The sequence below is a fragment of the Sardina pilchardus genome, chromosome 13 (genome assembly GCF_963854185.1).
Source record: "Sardina pilchardus chromosome 13, fSarPil1.1, whole genome shotgun sequence".
In the NCBI taxonomy this organism is placed as follows: domain Eukaryota; kingdom Metazoa; phylum Chordata; class Actinopteri; order Clupeiformes; family Clupeidae; genus Sardina; species Sardina pilchardus.
In genome coordinates this window covers 4,694,871-4,714,953 of record NC_085006.1, presented here as the reverse complement: position 1 = coordinate 4,714,953, position 20,083 = coordinate 4,694,871, and the positions used below count along the sequence as shown (strand labels likewise).

Here is a 20,083-nt window from a genome sequence, read left to right as displayed (position 1 = left end):
AGTATTCTGCTCTGGAACACTAGCTGTAAGGCAAAGATAGATAGATAGATAGAGAGAGGGAGGGAGGGTGGGAGTGATAAAGTGATCAGAGGGAGAGAAAGAAGATGAGGAGAGAGTGGCGAGCTACGAGGGGAATTCTGCTGACTTTACTGCTGCTCGTCTCGGCTCTGAGGAAGTCCGGCACGGCAGCTTTGTGCTCGTACTGGGAGGAGGGAGGACTGTCCATAATTGGCCGCGGCCACAGAGTCCTCTGGCTTTTATGGAGCGTCGGAGCTGGTAAACTCCATCTCCCAGTGCAGCACAACAGAAACCCAGAGGACTCCTCTCCATGGCGACAGTGAATTATTTGAGCCTCCCGATCGGTTTCTTTCTCCCTTCTCTTCCTCGCCATTTTCTCTCCAGTACAGAAAGCAGACCTGTCTTTGCCGGACAATTTTCACACTCACACTCAGTAGAAGTAGAAACCCTGTCCTTCTTAGTCAGCGTTTGTGATGTTAAAAGCAGACTAGACTTTTTCCTGTTTTCTTGTTCAGTTTGTCCTCTCCACTCCTCTCCTCTCCTCTCTCTCTCTCTCCTTTCATCTCTCCCCTTGTTCATTCTGTCTGATTGAGTTGTGGCGCTGAGTTAGGGGATGAGAAAGCCATTAGTGCTGTCAGTGGACTGTGAAATGGGCTGACAAGCAGAGGCTACCAGAGATGGCAGGGTGCTTTTTTTTTCTCTTTTTTCCCCCCTTCTATTTCAATTTTTTAGCTTCAGGTTTTGGAGTGAGCAGGGAGGGGAGAGCTGAATAGGTATTGCAAATTGCTGATGCCACTGTTGGGGTAGTGGAATCGGAGTCGTCGACTGGTTTTGATTGATAGACTGTCAGAACCAAACACCACTTTTGTGTTCTCTCTGTACTTAACAGAGTTTTAGATTTAGCATTTCACAGATGTCACATTTTTTTGTGTTGTTACACTTAGGGTTTGAGAAGCTCTATGATGGAGTTTACAATTGTATTTGTTTGGGCTTTTCCTGCTGTAACCCATTGGAGGTGGTGCACATATAAAGCTGCTGAAATGTCACTGGTGCAGTGCAATGTCAGCCCTGGGCCCTGGGCTCCGTGTGTCTGCAGCTCTTTGTGCCCTGTGCTCCTGGCTGGGCCTGTTATCAGCGATGATAAAGATCATTCATAATCAAGCTCTCTTATTTAATTAGAGCACTACAGTCGCTCCCCCCTCTTTCTCTCTCTCCTCGCAATTAAGCAGAATTACTGCATGTTCCCGCTCCCCACTGTCATTACCATCTCGTTTCTAAAATAGGTTGCCGATATGAGGATTTATTTGTGCTTATTTTGTTGTGCGCCATGTTTATTTCTGGCTGTCAGTTTAGATTCTTTATCGAGGTTAAAAAAGCTCATGTCATGGGGACTGAGGAAGGAGGAGAAGTGCTGATGTAGGCAGCTGATGGTGGAGAAAGCACAGTTGGGGTAATGGAGCCAGCTTGCTAAGAATAAGTGACCACAGGTCAAAATTGAAACTGGTCAAATGAACCGCAAAAGCCAGTCATGACCCCGCTCCCAGTGAAGCTTGAATCTGCTCACATAAAGGGCTATTGTCTTTGTCTTTAGATTTGTGTAATCAATATCAGTTGTTTTGAGGAAAGTGTGTTGAAGACCCAAGTCCACTGGAGGATTCAGACACCCGCCTGGGTCAGTCTTATTTGAGCAGGTGCCTGACCACATGGCTGTGTTAAAAGTTATAATCGGTTAATGATTATGGTGGACCCAGGCAAGGAATGCCTGGAGCAAAAGAGCCTTTAAGAAATCATACAGCGGAAAATGGGTCACTATGTAAAGTGTTCACTTTATGAAATGTGCAGTAAAACCTAATGAGATTTATTGAGTGACTCATCTCTCTTGCCGTTGGCCGGCGATTGATCCCTCGGCCGTGGGCTGGAGGCTCAGTGGGAGCCCACCTGCCCCGCCGCCTGGCCGCTAAGTGCTAATCTCTCTCCCCAATCCCCCAGCGCGGAGCCACCGGGCCCCAGGGGAAGGACGCGCTCCCCTCTGCACAGCCTCACGGCTGCACTGGGCCATGCTGCCACAGTCCCCACAGATTGATGGCTGAGATACTGCTGGTGATGGAGGAGGGGCGGAGGAAGTGGTGTGGAGGAGCAGAGGTGGAGAGGGTGGGGGTGGGGATTCAGCTCAACGTTCAGCTGTGTGGCTAACAGGCAGAGATGACAGGAGAGAAGAGGGAGAGGTGTGTTCGAGCCGCACAGGCAGATGTCACCTGGCTCACCTGTCAACCTGCCCACCTGTCTTCCAGGACTCCTCCTGACACCAATCCTAGCAGCCCTAAACAGAGTAAGAGCATAAGAAGCTTGAGCACACAATGGTGAGAGGACAGACTTAGTGAAATAAGAAAGGAGAGCGTAGAGGGAGAGACAGATCTCACCAGTCCTGTCAGCTCTAGTGGAAGACGTGCTCTTATTCTGCCCCTCCACTGTGGTCTTCAGTTCACATGAGGAGTGCTGTCAAAAGAAGCACTATCCATGTGATAGATTTGTCTGAAAATAGGATTTCTAAATAGTAAAAGCCTCTGACATGGTGACTAAGTCTGATTTTTTTTTTTTTTTTTGTCTTTGTAAGAAACGGACAGTGACATTGTTGTTGTGCTGACCCCTGTCTCTCTGGCTGGTCTAGTGTGTGTGTGTTTCTATGTAATGTGCTTTTTGTGGAGGACGGAACAAGCAGCTGTCTGCTCTGCTATTTGCAACTCCCGTCTTTTTCCTGTAAACCCTCTCATTTTCCAGAACACTGCCTTTCTCTCTCACTCTCACTCACACACTCGCCCTTTCAATCTCTCTCTCTCTCTCCTTGTCCTCCTCGTCCTTTTCTTTTGCTTCATGCCAGAGTGGCCTGAGGTAAGCTTTGTGGCAGGCAGCTAAATAAGCAGTTCGAGAGCCATCTTTTGTGCCTCCACTGCACATGTCCTCTCCCTGCAGACGTCGCAGTGGCTCTCCGTTCGGACGTGCGTGTCTGGAGAGAGAGGACCATGGCTGACCTCTGGTGACCACAGCACCATATGCTGGGTGGATCAACGGCCATATCTCCCATTACAGGCGTTTGATGAAATGTGAAGTGTTATTAATGTGACTCATTTCACACGGCTGAATATTCAGATCATCGGAATGGGCGCCCGGTCACAATTTAGACTTTGAGAGGACACTGACCCTGGACCTGCCAGCCGCACTGATAGTGTTTTATTGGACGCAGAGATAAGGCTGAGGAATTCATCTCTCCCAGCTGCGGGTCTGGTCACTGCGTTTGGCTGTGTGGCTGTGTGCCTGTGTGCCGGGATCTCTGGGACATGTCCAGCTATGCAAGTGTCACTCGCCCACTTTGTAATACTGCTGTAAGAAAGATCAAAGTATCAGATGGCCATGAATTATAAATGATGGCAGGTTTTTGCCTTGTGTCATTAAATATTCTCTTTTTAGGATGGGGTGGGGAGTCCACATCTACAGCAGAGCCTTAATTCTGTGTGAGTGTGAGTGTGTGGGTGTGTGTGTGGGTGTGTGGGTGTGTGTGTGTGTGTCTATGGATGTGTGTCTGTTTGTATTTTTTTTTCCTGTTTCTGAAATGGTGTCCTCTCTGCTGGTTGTCTTGCAGTGGGAGACTTTGTGAGCGACGTCCTCCTGGTCCCTGAGAAGTGCAAGTTCTTCCACAAGGAGCGCATGGACATGTGCGTCAGCCACCAGCAGTGGCACGGCGTGGCCAAGGAGGTGAGCTACTGACCACAATCCACGGGGTAAACACACTGACTCACAGACAAAGCCAAACGGATTAGGGCAGCGCCGCTCCAAATGGAACGCTCCAGCGCGAGGGAATCTTAGTGGTTTTTCAGACCACTATTTTTTCTCTGACCACTTTTAGATTGCATTGTGCTCTTGCATCACAGGCTAGACAGCAGATGTTTCGCAATAGAGCGCTAAATAGCTGCCGTAACAAAGTGGGGGGGAGGATAAGGCCCCTTCTACTGTGTGTCAAGTGAGCTTGGTGTAGCGCTGGGTGAGTGGAACCATCCATTCACTAGAGTCCACTTCCCTCATGGTCACTTTTATCTGTTCTCTCTCTCTCTCTCTCTCTCTCTCTCTCTCTCTCTCTCTCTCTCTCTCTCTGCCTGTGGCTATGGAAGCTGTCACATTGCAGGCTGTAGTCAGATTAGCCGTAATGCCGCTAATCCCCAGGCCCAGCCCACCTTTCAGGCCACAGCGTACTAAACACACACAATGCACACACGCACACTCAACACACAGCAACTGCTATGCTCTTGGCCCGGCTCCCTCCGCACGACTTACTCTCTTGCGTATACTGTATGGCCTCCTTTTGTGTACAGCGCAAGCCCACAGTGCTCAGGAAAGAGAGAACCTGAGCTAGCTCATTGAATCGTAAGACTATTTCATGGCTTTCGCCATGCTTTCGCCATTGTCTGTCCCACTCCATCCCCGAGTCCACATTATGTGAGCCAGTCAACAGCAGTGAATCACACACCCAGTCAGGAGGCTCCATTCGCACACAGTGAAGATGACTCACTGCTCCCGCAGAATTAGTGGAAACGGCGAAGTTGTGAAGAAGATGTATGTGTGTGTCTGTTTTAATCTGCGGCCTCATTCCTCACTCTTACCATCCGTCTCTCGGCGGCTCCCTCTCTCTCTCCCTCTGTCTCTCTCCCTCTCTCTCTCCCTCTGTCTCTCCCTCTGTCTCTCTCCCTCTCTCTCTCCCTCTCTCTCCCGCAGGCCTGCGTCAAGGAGAGGATGGTGCTGCACAGCTACGGCATGCTGCTGCCCTGTGGCATCGACAAGTTCCACGGGACCGAGTACGTGTGCTGTCCCTCCAGCCGCCCGGAGGAGCCCGCGCCGCCCGCCCTGCCCGCCGAGGTAGAGGACGAGGAGGAAGAGGACATGGAGGTGGAGGAGCCCCAACCCGATAATGATGAGCCCGTTGAGGAGAGGTGTGTGTGTGTGTGTGTGTGATAATGATGAGCCCATTGAGGAGAGGTGTGTGTGTGTGTGTGTGTGTGTGATAATGATGAGCCCATTGAGGAGATGTGTGTGTGTGTGTGCGTGTGTGTGTGTCTGCTAACAGCTGGTGTGTATGTATGATGAATTACGGGGCCATCTGTCCACTGCCCTGTGATAGCTGCTCTTCCATTTCATCACACAGAGTAGCGTAACCTGAGTCGTGGCCATCATCCTAAAATCACCCCCCCCCCCTCTCTCTCTTTCTCCTCTCTTTGTCCTGCAGTGAGGCCCCAGCCAATGAGCAGCCCACACAGAAGGAGGACCCTGCCGATGACGAAGAGGATGAGGAGGAGATGGATGATGATGATGACGATGACTACCACTACGTCTATGAGGACGAGGAGGACGACCGCGACAGCATGGAGAAGCAGGACAAGAAAGACAAGTCTGCCGAGTACCCCGACGACGACGACAAAGACGATGACGACGAGGTCGAAGAAGATGATAAGACTCTGGAGGATGTTAAGGGTAAGCGTAGTGAGACTATTTTGAATATTGATATGGGCCAAGAGCAAGCACCAGATTGAATCTCTTTTTTTTTGAGAATAGCCATTAGTATGATTGATGATGTATTTTTCATTACACTCTGAAATTAACCAGGCATCAAATGTAGCAGCATAAAATATTAAAAGGCTTAAAGGGATATTCCGCCATTTGTGGAAATACGCTCATTTTCCACCTTCCCTCGAGCAAAACAATCGATATTTACCTTGCTCCCGTTCATCCAGCCATTCTGTGAGTCTGGCGATACAACTTTTAGCTTCAGCCTAGCATAGATCATTGAATCGGATTAGACCATTAGCTTCTCGCCTGCTAGCTTCATGTTTAAAAGTGACTAAGATTTCTGGTAATTTTCCCATTTAAAACGTGTCTCCTCTCAAGTTAGAAAGTGCAATAAGACCAACTGAAAATGAAACCTGGCGTTTTTCTAGGCTGATTTGACATGGAACTACACTCTCATCTGGCGTAATAATCAAGGCAACTTGCAGCTACTGGCACTACTACTGCTTGTTGTCTATGGGGACTATTTTCAAATGCTGCGTACGATATCACTGCGCCTATGGTACGTTTGCAAGTTGCCTTGATTATTACGCCAGATGAGAGTGTAGTTCCATGTCAAATCAGCCTAGAAAAACGCCAGGTTTCATTTTCAGTTGGTCTTATTGCACTTTCTAACTTGAGAGGAGACACGTTTTAAATGGGAAAATTACCAGAAATCGTAGTCACTTTTAAACATGAAGCTAGCAGGCAAGAAGCTAATGGTCTAATCCGATTCAGTGATCTATGCTAGGCTGAAGCTAAAAGTTGTATCGCCAGACTCACAGAATGGCTGGATGAACGGGAACAAGGTAAATATCGATTGTTTTGCTCGAGGGGAGGTGGAAAATGAGCGTATTTCCAAAAATGGCGGAATATCCCTTTAAGAATGAACCAGATTTAGCCTTTGTCAGTCATTTGAGTCATCTTGGCCCACCAGCCCCTTAGCCTGTAGTGTTTTTTTGACATGGCAGTCTTGAGTGCTGCCCCCTCTGGTGGGAGGCTCTAACTGCTGTCCTCTGGCAGCCGTGTGCTCCCTGGAGGCGGAGACTGGGCCCTGCCGCGCCTCCATGCCGCGCTGGGCCTTCGACATGCGCCAGAGGAAGTGCGTGCGCTTCACCTACGGAGGCTGCGCCGGCAACCGCAACAATTTCGACTCGGAGGAGTACTGCATGGCCGTGTGCAAGCGCCTGAGTAAGTTGGGTTTGGAAATGGCTGGGGCCAGATTTGACACGCTCCTCTGTCCTCACACACACACACACACACACTGGGTGCGCGTTTGCTGGCGGTGTCTCCCATGTCAAAGTGCACTCCTCCCGCTTTTGATCACACTCTCCCGCTAGCCGTTCTCTCCTGCAGCACTGTGCATGCTCCACCATATTTGCCAGGGATACATCGCTGCCAAACTCACACCCTTTCTCTCTCTCTCTCTCTCTCTCTATCCCTCTCTTTCTGAATAAATCACCTTCTCTCTCTCTCCTGCCACCATGCACAGTCTGCTTATGTAAGTCACTAGAGAAGACGAGGGCTGCAGAAGAGGACCACACTGTAGATTGCACATCTCCCTAAAGATATTCCTTCGTCTCTTTCCTTCCCCTCTCACAAGAGTCTGGACTAACAATCACACCTTCCTGTGTTCAACGGGCACTGCTCTAAAATCACACAGACTCTTTCTCCTGGCCTAAGGACCCCTTGTCTTTGTCTGCTTGCTTCCATGTTCAGTTCCCTCTCTTCCCTCTTCCTGCACTGTCCTGTGTGAGTCCTGTTGTGCCTACTGTGTACTGCTAAAGATCCTTAAAGGTTGAAGATGCTTCTGGAAGGAACCGTGATGGCGCTATAAACCATCACCGCATCTGCTCAGCTGCTCAGCATCCAGCTCATTTGAGTGAAGTGGTGTTGAGATGCAGATGCAGTCGACTCGGCAGGATCTTTGAGCGTGAACTGAGGAGCTGCTCCTTCGCTAGCCCTGTGTTGTGTCCTCCGTGTGGGCCGTGAATGTCATCTGGCTGCCTATCCGAGTGGATCCCTGTTGCCTCTAAACTGCTATGCTTGCAGAGCAACTACGAAACAATCTCTTCTCACATTACCCCCTTGCCTTGGAGAGTCACAGGCACCTTGTTTGATTCCCCCTCTCTTTCATCTTCCAGTGCTTCTCTCTGACACAAAGCGTCTCCTCTGTCTAACAGAGAGACTGCTGCCTTGCTGCTTCACCTCCCGTCTCTGTCCGTCTGCCGTCCTTCTGTGTTTATGCTTTTAGTCACCCGTCTGTCAACTGTGAGCTCGTCCACTCATCATTCCGTGTGTGTGTGTGTGTGTGTGTGTGTGTGTTTGCTTGCAGTTACTCCCACCACACCTCAGCCTACCGATGATGTGGATGTGTACTTTGAGACCCCGGCCGACGACAAGGAGCACAGCCGCTTCCAGAAGGCCAAGGAGCAGCTGGAGATCCGCCACCGCAACCGCATGGAGAGGGTGAGGGCCGGAGACAAAGGGTGCCTCTCATTTGGGCTTTTATACGTCCTCTCTCACTCCTCGGGCCTCGATCCTAGGGGCGGCAACAATGGGATATCTATCCAGTCAGTGTTAGTTATAGATCAGTGGGAACGCCCCTCGAGGATCGAGCATCGAGGATTGAGGAGAGCTGTTGAGAGGCACCCATACTGTGCCACAGGAGAGGAAGGGGGAACCATCTGCGTGGTCCCAGTAGGTGCTCGGTCACATCTTCTGACTCTCTCTCTCTGTCTGTCTCTTGTCAGGTGAGGAAGGAGTGGGAGGAGGCTGAGCGCCAGGCTAAGAACCTGCCCAAAGGTGAACGGCAGACACTGATCCAGGTGAGTCAGACAGGCCTCTCCAACAGCAAACAAAGCAACATCCCATCATCCCCGTCTGATTCCTTACACACAAGGAGCCATACAGTAATTTCCCGCACATAAGCCGCATTGTGTATAAGCGGTGTTTTATGCAGGTTAAAAGAAACAAAACCATATTAACACCTTATTCCACTGCTCGGTTGAGTTCCCCATTGTCCTGCGTTCTATAAGGGTGTGCATTAACTTTAGATATACGCACGGCTATGAAGTAGTTCCATTGTTTTTGACCATATCACACTTGAATATTAATTCGCCAAACTCGTTGTGAAGTTTAAATGCACTGTCACGTTACATAGAAGCTGTCAAATACAGACGTTCAGATCATAGTAACGTTTAGCATATGAAAGAGGTGTCATTTAGCTATAGTTAGGTGGCAGTAGGCTAAGAAAAATAGCAATCTTTCAAAGTTAACGTTCATCAGAATCCTGGGATGTGCCAGCTTGACAACGGGAGATTGGAACTAACGACTGGCTTTTGGCCATAGCAACCATCCATTTAGAACTAGTAACCCCAGTTCGAGAAATTAGTTGAAATGTGTCTGGGAAAAGTAGTTCTACAAACAATACCGTTCTAGCGATTAAAACAATTAAATTAGCACCGGAAACGAACACAACGCAAGTGGCAACAGTGGAATAAGCGGGATAATGGACTTCACGCCGTGCGGTTATTCAAAGTTAATGCACTTTTCTAGACGGAACGTCCCTCCGCTTCGCACGTGCATTAACTTTGAATAACCGCACGGCGTGTCGTCCACTATCCCGTACATATTAACGGTCCCCCTGTATTAACCTCATAGCTGAAGACATTTAGCAAAATCAATGTATAGGCCGCGGCTAATAGTCTGGATAGTACGCTAGTTGTTAATCCCAGACTAAAAATAACCGTCCCATTTCTCCCCGCGTGCCGCTCCCGTGCCGCGCAGCACTTCCAGGCCATGGTGGAGTCTCTGGAGGAGGAGGCGGCCAGCGAGAAGCAGCAGCTGGTGGAGACGCACCTGGCGCGGGTGGAGGCCATGCTCAACGACCGCCGCCGCCTGGCCCTGGAGAACTACCTGGCCGCCCTGCAGGCCGACCCCCCCAAGGTGAGCGCCGGGGCCTGGCACGATGCACTCCGGAGGGGCATACTTTTTTTGTGTGTGTGAAGCCTAACCTAGGTTATTGATTTTTCAACAAACAGACAGGGGGAACTGGAAGCCTAATTTGATGAGGAAGCACTTTAGATGGTTTGGTTGCCATCATAAAATATGCTTGCTTGTTTTTTTTTTTGGTTGTTGCATTCACATCGTCGTTAACATTATTAAATCAGTACAGTGAGCATAAAATGTAATTATTTATATTTTCGGTAATTTGATCCTCCATGTCTGCACTGCAGTGATCCTCATTTTGGACATTGCAGTGTGCTTTGAATATTCAGGGCCCAGGTCAGTATGTGTAAGAGTGAATTCTAGAAAGGTGCCAGGTCTGGAGGGGATATTTAAAACGAATCAGCATGATGAATTGAGCTGCGACTGTAGTCCCTCCTCGGGCACTTTGGAAAATCAGTTTTTCATAATCCCCCCTCATGTCATTTTTTTGAACTGATCCCTCTCAGCCCAACCTGTCCTGCCTGTAAAGTATGGCCATGTAACGCTCCTCTGCCCCCTCTCTCTCCCTCCCCCTCGCAGCCCCACCGCATCCTGCAGGCGCTCAAGAGGTACGTGCGTGCGGAGAATAAGGATCGCCAGCACACCATCCGCCATTACCAGCACGTCCTGGCTGTGGACCCAGAGAAGGCTGCCCAGATGAAGTCCCAGGTAAGCCCACGTAGTAGCACACACACCCCCCCCCCACACACACTGGAGATTAGCTCTCATTACTGCAGGGGAGGAAGACCCAAATTCTTAGCAAGTTTGCCACCTCAAAAAAACAGCAACAAAAAAAAAAACGAGTTGAGTGTGAAATTCCATTTGCAGTCGAGTGCTGACTGAAGCGAGTGTGTGGATAAAGCGCAGGCAGTGCCAGGAGCAAAGTACATAACAGCGCCGTTAGCCCAGGAGCTGTGGGTGGGCTAGCATGACTAGACAAGACGCGCGCAGAAACCCTGTGCTGCAGATTAGCGTAGCACAGGCCTTGTGTAACGCCGCGTTAGGGATTTTGATTGGATGGCCTCTTGACTCTGATCCCTTGGTACACTAGCTCAACGTCACTCTGGGCTAATCTGACTGATCAATCACCTCGAGGGGGTGCAAAACAAAGGTGCATAGAGTCAGATGGACACGTTCGCACAGAGATGGATTGTTGGAGAAGGAGGGAATTTGAATGTCGGTGCCAAGCCATGGGAACAAATTTCCATGGCTTATCTCATTTGCTTTGTGACATTCATTAGGGACGTTCCTGTTTATTTGGTTTTAGATTAAGGTTACATCCTCCAGTTGGCTGTGGGGCAGGCATGAAAGCTTTGGATCATTAACACTGTATACAAAAATCTAGGCTGTTCTCTCTGACGTACTGTAACCTAAAAGAAACAAACAACAAGAATTGCATGGTGTGAGAGTTGGTGTGCCTCTCCCTCTTTCTTTTTCTCTCTTTCTTTTTTCTTTCTCTCTCTCTCTCACTCTCTCTCTATCTGTGTGTGTGTGTGTGTGTGTGTGTGTGTGTTGGGGTGGTACCACCCTTCTGTTTTTTGGAAAGGCATATTATTGCCATCTGTTGCTGGCTTTAAGAAACTACATGCATGTGATAAGCAGTGCAGAGCAGGGGGTGATTGTTTTTAAAAAAAACAACAAAAAAAACAGCAGAACAGAATAAAAATAGATTTTTCTAACGCACCAGAACCCAGACTAGATGTGTAGTTCCTCTGGGTTTAGTTTGGAATAGGGTATTAAATGGATGATGCGGCTTAAAGGAGTTATAGTACATAATGCTGTCATTTTACAGATAATGAAATTTCATCTCTAACTATTCCTCAGGGTTGCTTTCATTGGACCTTATGCTTGTCTCCATTCTGCATTGTATTCTGGTCCACCAAGTGAATTGATTTCTCCGTCTACTTGTGCTTGTTCCCAAGGTGATGACACATCTGCGTGTGATCGAGGAGAGGATGAACCAGAGTCTGTCACTGCTTTACAAAGTGCCCTACGTCGCTGATGAGATCCAGGACGAGATTGGTAAGTGTCCTTGATGATGATCCTGAAGGCTTAATGAATTTCAGGAGAATAATGGGTACTACGACACCACTAGATGGAAATTCTGTTCTGTTCTGAATATAAAATGTATCAGTCAAGTTTTCATTGCTCCAGTCAACTCTCACCGGGAGCATGAACAAGTGGGCTACTACGCCATTTTCTTTTCACACCCATTTATGGGCAGAGGACATCATTTGATTATAAAAATCTACAACTGCACTGCTGTTCCTATGAACCAATTAGTAGAGCTGCAGGTGGAGATCAAATCATGCCCCCCCTCCCCATGGCCCATATGAGGGCACCGTGCGCGTGTCTCAACATGAGATATGTTCAGCCCACCAGCACAGAGCCCCAGCACACAGCAGCGCGGGCAATTAAGCGCACAACACGCTGCAGTGCAACAGCAGTCCCAGCCAGTCTCTGCCTGTTTGTCTGTGTGTGTGTCTGGAGCCGGAGGTGCGTGCGAGAGGGGGGCTGGCTGCCGACACATCTCTACAGTCGCTCGTTTCCCCGCTCCCGCTCCCGCTCTATCTCCATCTCGCTTTTATTCAGTTCTAAAAGGAAACCTGTGAGGTTGCGGGAACTCGAGATTAAAGAGAAGTGGAGGCTGTGACAGAACTGGGTCATGCCTATTTCATACCACCGGAGAGAGAGACGGGGAGAATTATGTAGAGTTTCTGAACTGGGTGACTCGTAGTACTACATTTTCTACAGTATATACTGTGTAAGTGTGTTGTTTCAATTGATATTTCGCCAGATTATGAAAGGGTGTTGGGGGAAGAGACGTATATGACTAATTTTCTCATTTTATATTTCTTGTGGAGTATTTTGAAGTCTGCCCATTCTTACCCTTTCTCTATCTCTTTCTCTCTCTCTCCCTCTCTCTTCTCTGTGCTTTCTGGACGCCTAGATGAACTGCTTCAAGAGCAGAAGGCTGACATGGACCAGTTCCTGTCCTCCATCTCCGAGTCTCAGCCAGATGTCACCATGTCATCAGAGGAGAGCGTTGAGGTCCCCATCTTCGATGGCAAACCCTTCCGACCCTTCCAGGTCAACTCTCTGGGGTCCCACCCGGAGCCAGAGGGTGAGTAGTTGTTCTCAGATGAGGCCCTGTTTTGAAGGATCCCAAAGCAACTTTTAAAAAAATGACCGCAGAGGTTCATGAACATCCCTTTTTATGTAGTTGGTCCACAGGATATTAGTGTCGGTAATATATAGATATGTAGTTGTTTCTGTCATAGCTGAGAATAGAGGAACTGTTTACCTTCCTTTATTATCCATTATTATTTCAGACAGTGTGCTCTACATACTGTATAACAGCGATTGACAGTTACTTGCGAGACAAACATGGGCAGATGGTTCCCTATCTGTTTGACTGACCATGCAGAGTCACAAAGGCAAGCTTCGACTCCTGGCAAGAGACAGCCAGAAAACCAGGAGCAGATCTAGATGTATGCAGGGCGAGCTGCAGCCTTATTCTCATTCCCTGCCATTCAGCGCCACAGAGGCCTGGGAAACGGAGCTCGTTTGAATTGTCAAACCAGACATGTTAGACAGGTTTTCGTTCAATCTCTCTCCGATATAGTTGTGAGTGTATCCAAATCGTAACAGTTTTGCAAGCAACATGAGCATAGATTGTTCCAAAATATGAGTGTAATAATATGTTCATTGTTGGTATTTAAGATGTTTAGAATACTGTAACTATACAGAACTGCCTGACCTATCAAAGCTAAAGCTCAGTGATCAAATGTGGTTGCTTTTACGAACACCACATTTCACACACACATGGACAGTTGAGAAAATAATCCACCCTATTTCTGAGCATCATTTTGCTTCAAGAAGCCTCTTAAGTATGTTTTTTGCCTGTAGCCTTGGACACTTGGCAGTTGCTCTCCTTTGGTAGTGTGGGGGAACTGTTGGGTCTCTAAGGACACGTCAGGTAATGGTAGAGCTGGGAGCAGAGAGAGCCCGCAGCTGTAATGTTTGCTAAGAGCGGCACTAAGTGTACCGAGATCTGTTGGTGTGTGGAAAGGAGCCACGGGCCTGTTCTTATCGGTGCTAGCATGAGTCCCGGTGGCCTTGCCTTCAACACAACACTGAGGTTTTGACTAAAATCACAAGACCCCAGGCTCTGGTGCCAAACTGGAGCCAAATGTTTTGAAAATGGCCCTCGCAGTGCAATCCTCCTCCATTTTCTCAGCCTGCTCTCAGTGTTAATGACAAGTGGAAAAACCAAGAAGGCATGAAACAAACACATTAGTGCAGGAAAGCACTTTGATTCCAGCAGGCCCATGTTGAGATTCAACCCTCGTCCTCTTGGGTTCTCTTTTTACCTTTTGCCTTCCGGAAGCTGTCCTACAGGACTTATCTTCAGTCATTTGGCACAGCCTGACAAATCTGCCTTTTCTCTGCTCACCTGAGTTTCTCTCTCTCTCTCTTTTCTTTTCTTCTCTCTTCTTCCCCCCATTTTTATCTCTTCGTTTGCTCACTCTCAATGCCTAGGTGATCTGTCTGACCCCCCTCGTGCCTTCAAGAAAGGTTGGTGGCTTTGCTGCTTCTCTTCTTTTCTCCTCCCGTTCTGTTTGTCGCCTCTGTGCCTCTCACCAGCTCCCAAAATGGCTCCTTTTTATGTTGTGGTGTCATCAACTCCTCATCCCCCCCCCTCTCTGCTCTCCTTCCTCCCATGTTTTGTCTAGTTAGCCATCTGTGATGCTTCACATGCCCACTCATTCGTACAGTCATTCATCAGGGCTGGGGGTTTCTTTCTATTGTATGTGACAAGAGAAAAAAACGTGCAGTAGACTGCTGGCTCATGGATAGATGTACAGCTCAGTGCACTGTGGATAGGCCCGAGGGTGGCTTTCCAGGCTGCTGTCCTCAGCTTCACACTTCATTTTTACACTGTTTTATCTAATTATTACTCCCCCCGTTCCTACCCTGCTTCCCTACCAGTTAGGACTCCTTTAAATGAGCAAACCCTGTTGGAGGGCCGCACAGTCTCACTGACCTGCAGCCAAGTTTAAGCTGGTCCAATTTGCTCCTGCCGTGCTGAAACACAATCCTTTGACTTATCCTGGTTTAGCCCTTGTGAGTGGACATTCATGGAAAACCCATCCATAGATTGTCACGTAGACTTATCTTTTTCTTCTTGGAAAATGTATTATGTGTGTTTGTGTCGATGTTAGTTGGGAAGCTTTGTCAAGACCATGTTTTTCTTTTCTGGTGAGTTGTAAATCTGTGGTATTTAAGGGTGATTTTCTTTTCTTTTTTTTTTTCATTTTTGCTTGTAATTTGTTGGAGTTTCTGTATCGATCCAAACTGTAGCATCTATTGTTCACCGTGACCCACAGGATGATTCAGTTAAAGTTTCCCCGATAAATAGCACATGTACTGTAACGGCACAACTCGGTGCACAATATTGGTACGAAAACAAGCTCATGCACAGATCCAAGAGCAGCGGGGTGACTCCTAGAGGGTGTTCCTGATGGGTTTACCCGGCTGCAAGGCTTGGTACTGGAGGACTGTGGCCTGGACTTCTGATTTGAATATTACTATATGAATGAAAGCCTCATGTAAATTAGGGCAAACGAAAAGAAGCAAAAGAGATGGAAAATATTTGCTTCTCAGAGCATACTTTGTTCAGTTCACAAAGGTTAACTATATAAGGTTTGTGTGTGTATGTAAAGCACATACATTCACATGTAAATACAGAGGATGTGTCAGTGTGTTTGCAGTCCGAGAGCTCTGTTTGTGTGTTTGTTTGCTTGTGTGTTTGTTTGTGTGTGTGTGTGACTGAGCTGTGTTGATCCCCCCACAGGATCTGGAATGTCTGGGATCAACGGGCTGATCGGCGCAGAGGAGAGAATCATCAACAGCAAGGGCAGCAAGGGCAGCGACAAAGTGGTGAGTGCCTCTCCCCGTCCACCTGCCTGCCCGTCATGGCCTCGGCCACACACTGGTCAGACACGCCGGCCCAACTTCCCTCAGGGGTGCCCTCTTAATCCGGCGCCCACCCCATTCCTGCATCTGCCAACTGGCCAAGTCATTAAAACGAAACACTAATCTGACATCCAACTCTGACGAGACCACTGCAAGGCACACTTTTAGGGGAGCAAAAGAACCGGCATAGTTTGCCTGTTCAATCACATTCAAACACTTAACGATTTATCTTCATCTTGGCTGTAAGATGACCCCCTGTACCCATATGTGTTAAGCTTTTAATGAGTTGTGTGGTTACCGGAGCCATGGGCCCCGTAATAACTAGTGTGTTCACTGGAATGACCTCCTCTCAGAATTTCTGTGATCTTGTTTTTGGAAAATCCAGCAGCCATTGCATGTTTCTGTGCCCGAATGTAATGCTCGTCAAGGGTGTTGAATGATGGGCAAATGACTGGTAATTTGCATGATCACAGTGCTGTGAGTGTGTGCGTGCGTGTGTGTCTGTGTGTAGATATGAAGGTGTGTGTTTGTTGTGTGTATGTATGTGTGTTGTTGCTGCAAGCTATTTTTTTTTTACCAGCATGTCGACATTTCCCTTGTCAAAAGTCACATAGAGCGCTTTGGCAGAACATCAGAGCTGCTAAAAGCTGAATCCTGTGCAGTAAAATGGGTGGCAAGATTAAAATGAATGTTATCACCCATTTCTGATGGTTTTGCCATCCTTATCACAGTTGTTTTTGTACGTCACTTATTTTTAGTCTTGGAAGATATTTCATACCCTAGAACGTAAATGTTTCAGTAACTCTGTGATCCAAACAGTCCATTTCAGACCTCCAGTGAGCAAGGAGAAAAAATGTAAACATTTCCAATAGTCTCCTTCCCTCTCTCTCTTTCTCTCTCTGTAATTCACAAGAGTTAACATCTGTTACAACCTCGTTTTGTATTTCTGGACATGTAACCTAATAAAAGGGGAGAAAAGTGACAATTTTGATGTCAACAACACCACTGCCAGCATACATCTCTCTCTCACACACACACAAACACACACACATAAGTACATAAACGCACATTCACTTATTTTGACGAGTTTAACTTGGCCTGCCCTGTCTGTGTCGACAGGTGATTGATGAGACTCTGGATGTTAAAGAAGTGATTTACAGTGCAGAGAAAATCAGCGTTATGCATGATGATGAGATGGTGAGTACAGTGCCCCCCAGTGATCTCTCTGGGGAACTGCAGACAGCTTTGTTTTTTAGCCGGAGCTAACGGGGGGGGTGGGGGGATTCTGGTTGTGTCCTCTGCTGACGCTGTGGGTCAGTCATGGCTTGAGCAGACGAGACAGCAACTTGCACCCTCATTATCACAGTGAAGTTTTCTGTCTTGGTTCAACTGTCTGACTGCCTTTTCACTGCACGTGTATGTGGGTGTTGATATGAATGTATTTTGTGTTTTCCTTATTTGTGTCTGTTCTATGGATGATTCTATTTGATTGTGAGATAATTTCCTCTGTATGTGTTCGACAAATGTTTGTTTACCAAGAACCCTCAAAAGACCGGCATGTCAGAATGTCTTGCCCGGCAAAATATCCTAATATTTTCAGTATACTCTATCAGTTTAAGGTTAAACATTGAATAGTCAAGGATGTCGTCCATATCAAACCAAAGATTGCTGCATGCTAAACTTTGTCCATGTTGTCTCTCGTGCATGTGTAAACTGTCAGCTGCTTATATAACAAAACTTGAACTTTGTTTTGGAGTAGTGTGAGATATAGTTGTTCACTTTTGGCAGAAATGAAGAGATAAAACTTATGTTCTCTTTCTTGGAAGAATATGCATTGTGATGGCATCTGTCAGTTTAATTTTTTATCATTTATATCAAGACCACCTCAGAGCCTTCTTAGATAATTAGTCCGTCAATGACAAAGATCGTTCAATTGTGTATTTTCTTCATCTCATAATATGTTTTTCTGTCTCTCTATAATAGGAATCCTTCCGTCCTCTTGGGGAAGACTTCAGCTTTGGGAGCAGTGCTCTCATTGGCCTGCTTGTTATCGCAGTGGCCATAGCAACTGTGATTGTGATCAGCCTGGTTCTGCTGAGGAAGAGACAGTATGGCACCATAAGCCACGGCATTGTGGAGGTAAGCCAAGAATCATTGCTGGAAGGCAGGAAATGAAAATCAGTTGATGGCTATATAATATTAGTACAGTGAGAAATTCCGAATGCCATTAATTGGTTCATCCTTGACTCTTGTAGGTTGATCCTATGCTCACTCCTGAGGAGCGTCACCTTAGCAAGATGCAGAACCATGGGTACGAAAACCCAACCTACAAATACCTGGAGCAGATGCAGATTTAGTATGGGAGAACGTGTGGCGCTGAGTAGGTGGAGAAGAGTGAGGCTGTGGAAAGGGGAACATACTACTGACCAATAACAAAACTGCTCTTGTTCAAAATCATTTCATGCATCAGAAATGACTTCTGGTCCATTAAAAACAATTCTTAGATAATGCTACTACTTCTACTGTTGTATCATTGAGCTATGTTTTACTCTTTTACTTTTATCTTTTTAAAGCCGCTGTATCTGAGATTTTAATTTTTTGAAAATGTGATTCTGCAAAATTCTCTGTAATTACACACAAATATCAGAGTTAGATGCGTTGCTATCTTGTTTTAAATGTTTTTCTCTCATTTGTAAAAATGCAAATCAGACTAAACCGATTTGAAATAGTGAAATATTACTAAATGAGAAACAATCAACAGCAAGACATTGCCTGTTCTCTGTAAAAACTCCTCAGATGTCCCGCTGATGGTCAACTCATTCAGAAGGTCTTTTCCTTTTCGATAGATTGCTTGTATATGAAGATTCTTTGTACCGACCTAAATGTATAGTGAAAGAAATGAGAAAATATGATAAGAAAATCACTGAATTCATTTACTTTGTTTTTTATTATTATAAACAAATCTATCTATCTGTCTGTCTATACATATATAAATATATATGAAAAAGTAGGTGTTTTCTTCAACACGGTTCTTGTTTTGCAGAGCTAATGTGCTGGCAGAGGTACTGATTTCAAGTGGTGTGACCTAAGTGATGATGGTCACGTGGGTTCTGAAGGTGAAAAGCCATGAGAGGTTTATGCATAAGGGTTCAGGCCTCCAGTCTTCCATGTAGACTAGTGCTGTTTATTCTTTTCAACTTTATGAGTAGGGATCACTCCTCATGTCACACACTCACAGCCAGACAATGTGTCCTTCTGAGATGATTTAGAACAAACTAGAACAACTAGTCTTTTCCCCGAATGGGACCTGAATTTGTATTTTGGTATGGTATTATTCCATAAACATACATGCATACACACAAGCATGCACACATGTACCTAAATGTCAAGTGTATATACAACATTTGCTTGTTAGATGTTTGCTGGAGTCACTGGTGACTCCCTATTGCTTTCTCAACTATGCCTATCTGTAGATGAGGAGGGAGACTGTGTAATTTGCCCCATCCAAATGAAGAAATGCCTACAACCTAAATTGGATATGAATCTTTTTCAAAAAGTGACATTTCATGTTTTACACTTTGTAGTCAACCTAAATGCACCCCCAAAAAGATGAAGCTGGAGGCCTGGACAAGATCAGAGCTTTACAGATTGTTCTGGATAATTGCAAGTGTGTGTATTTATGCAGTTCAAGGATGCACAGAAAGAGTTCAATCATTTTTTCCTCTCCTAGTAATGTCTTTGTATGCCTGTATAGTTGATGTTGCAATCATGAGTTTTATGGAGGACAACCTGTGGTGTGCATTGTTCTTATATGAAATGATATATATTTTTAAGTTTGTTCTCTTTTTTTCTATTTTTTTTTTCTCTTCCTGTGACAGTATCTCTGTATGTGACTGTCTCACTATGCACCCAAAATGGCTTCAATCTTGAATCTTGTAATTGCCTGTTTGATGGTTGATTGGCTTGAGGAGTGATGACAACTAACACAAGGGGAATACATCAGTTGAGAAATAGGTGGACTCCAGTTGAAATTGATTTGGTTGCAGGGGGAAACACATAAATAAACTCACTACTTCCATTTAGGAGTGACTTGTGTTCATTTTTCTGCCTGTTCCAAATAGCACCATTATCTCACTCTCTGTATTCTGACCTCTCCACTCCACTTAAGATTGTATCAAACTTGTGTATAGTGTGAAGACCTACTGATATGGTAAATGGCTATTAGGAGGTAGGCTATGTAAAATTATTATTTTTGGCAGCCATTACGTAAATGCCCTAAACTCTAATAAATTAAAAACATTTGTATGATTATGTGTAGCCATTCTAAATCCTGTAAATGGCCTCCTTGAAAAGAATTCCCAATGACTCAGGAAACTCTCCTTGATGCATCGGACTCCCAAGGAACTGAACATGTCATAGTCTTGACTCATAACCACCTGGTCTGGAGAGAGGGTACACTGGATCCAGGCAGGACCAGAAAAGCAGACTGTGATATTACTACTAGGCC

The 20,083-nt window shown here is 46.4% G+C and overlaps 1 protein-coding gene across 4 annotated transcripts in view; it reads left to right on the top strand.

The window, feature by feature from the left end:
* The window catches only part of aplp2 (amyloid beta (A4) precursor-like protein 2), a 42,802-nt gene extending 23,144 nt beyond the window's left edge, over window positions 1–19,658 (top strand). The window contains exons 4-18 of one of the 4 annotated variants that reach the window (XM_062551760.1): window positions 3,656–3,768; window positions 4,783–4,997; window positions 5,291–5,535; window positions 6,631–6,798; window positions 7,943–8,076; window positions 8,361–8,435; window positions 9,397–9,555; window positions 10,138–10,266; window positions 11,520–11,619; window positions 12,548–12,721; window positions 14,140–14,175; window positions 15,455–15,540; window positions 16,696–16,773; window positions 17,560–17,715; window positions 17,832–19,658. In XM_062551760.1, coding sequence (XP_062407744.1) covers window positions 3,656–3,768; window positions 4,783–4,997; window positions 5,291–5,535; window positions 6,631–6,798; window positions 7,943–8,076; window positions 8,361–8,435; window positions 9,397–9,555; window positions 10,138–10,266; window positions 11,520–11,619; window positions 12,548–12,721; window positions 14,140–14,175; window positions 15,455–15,540; window positions 16,696–16,773; window positions 17,560–17,715; window positions 17,832–17,933 — 1,970 coding nt within the window. In that variant the 3' untranslated portion in view covers window positions 17,934–19,658. The remainder of the gene's footprint in view (window positions 1–3,655; window positions 3,769–4,782; window positions 4,998–5,290; window positions 5,536–6,630; window positions 6,799–7,942; window positions 8,077–8,360; window positions 8,436–9,396; window positions 9,556–10,137; window positions 10,267–11,519; window positions 11,620–12,547; window positions 12,722–14,139; window positions 14,176–15,454; window positions 15,541–16,695; window positions 16,774–17,559; window positions 17,716–17,831) is intronic. The other 3 variants (XM_062551764.1, XM_062551762.1, XM_062551763.1) reach the window with 3 other exon arrangements.
* The last annotated feature ends 425 nt before the right edge of the window (window positions 19,659–20,083 follow it).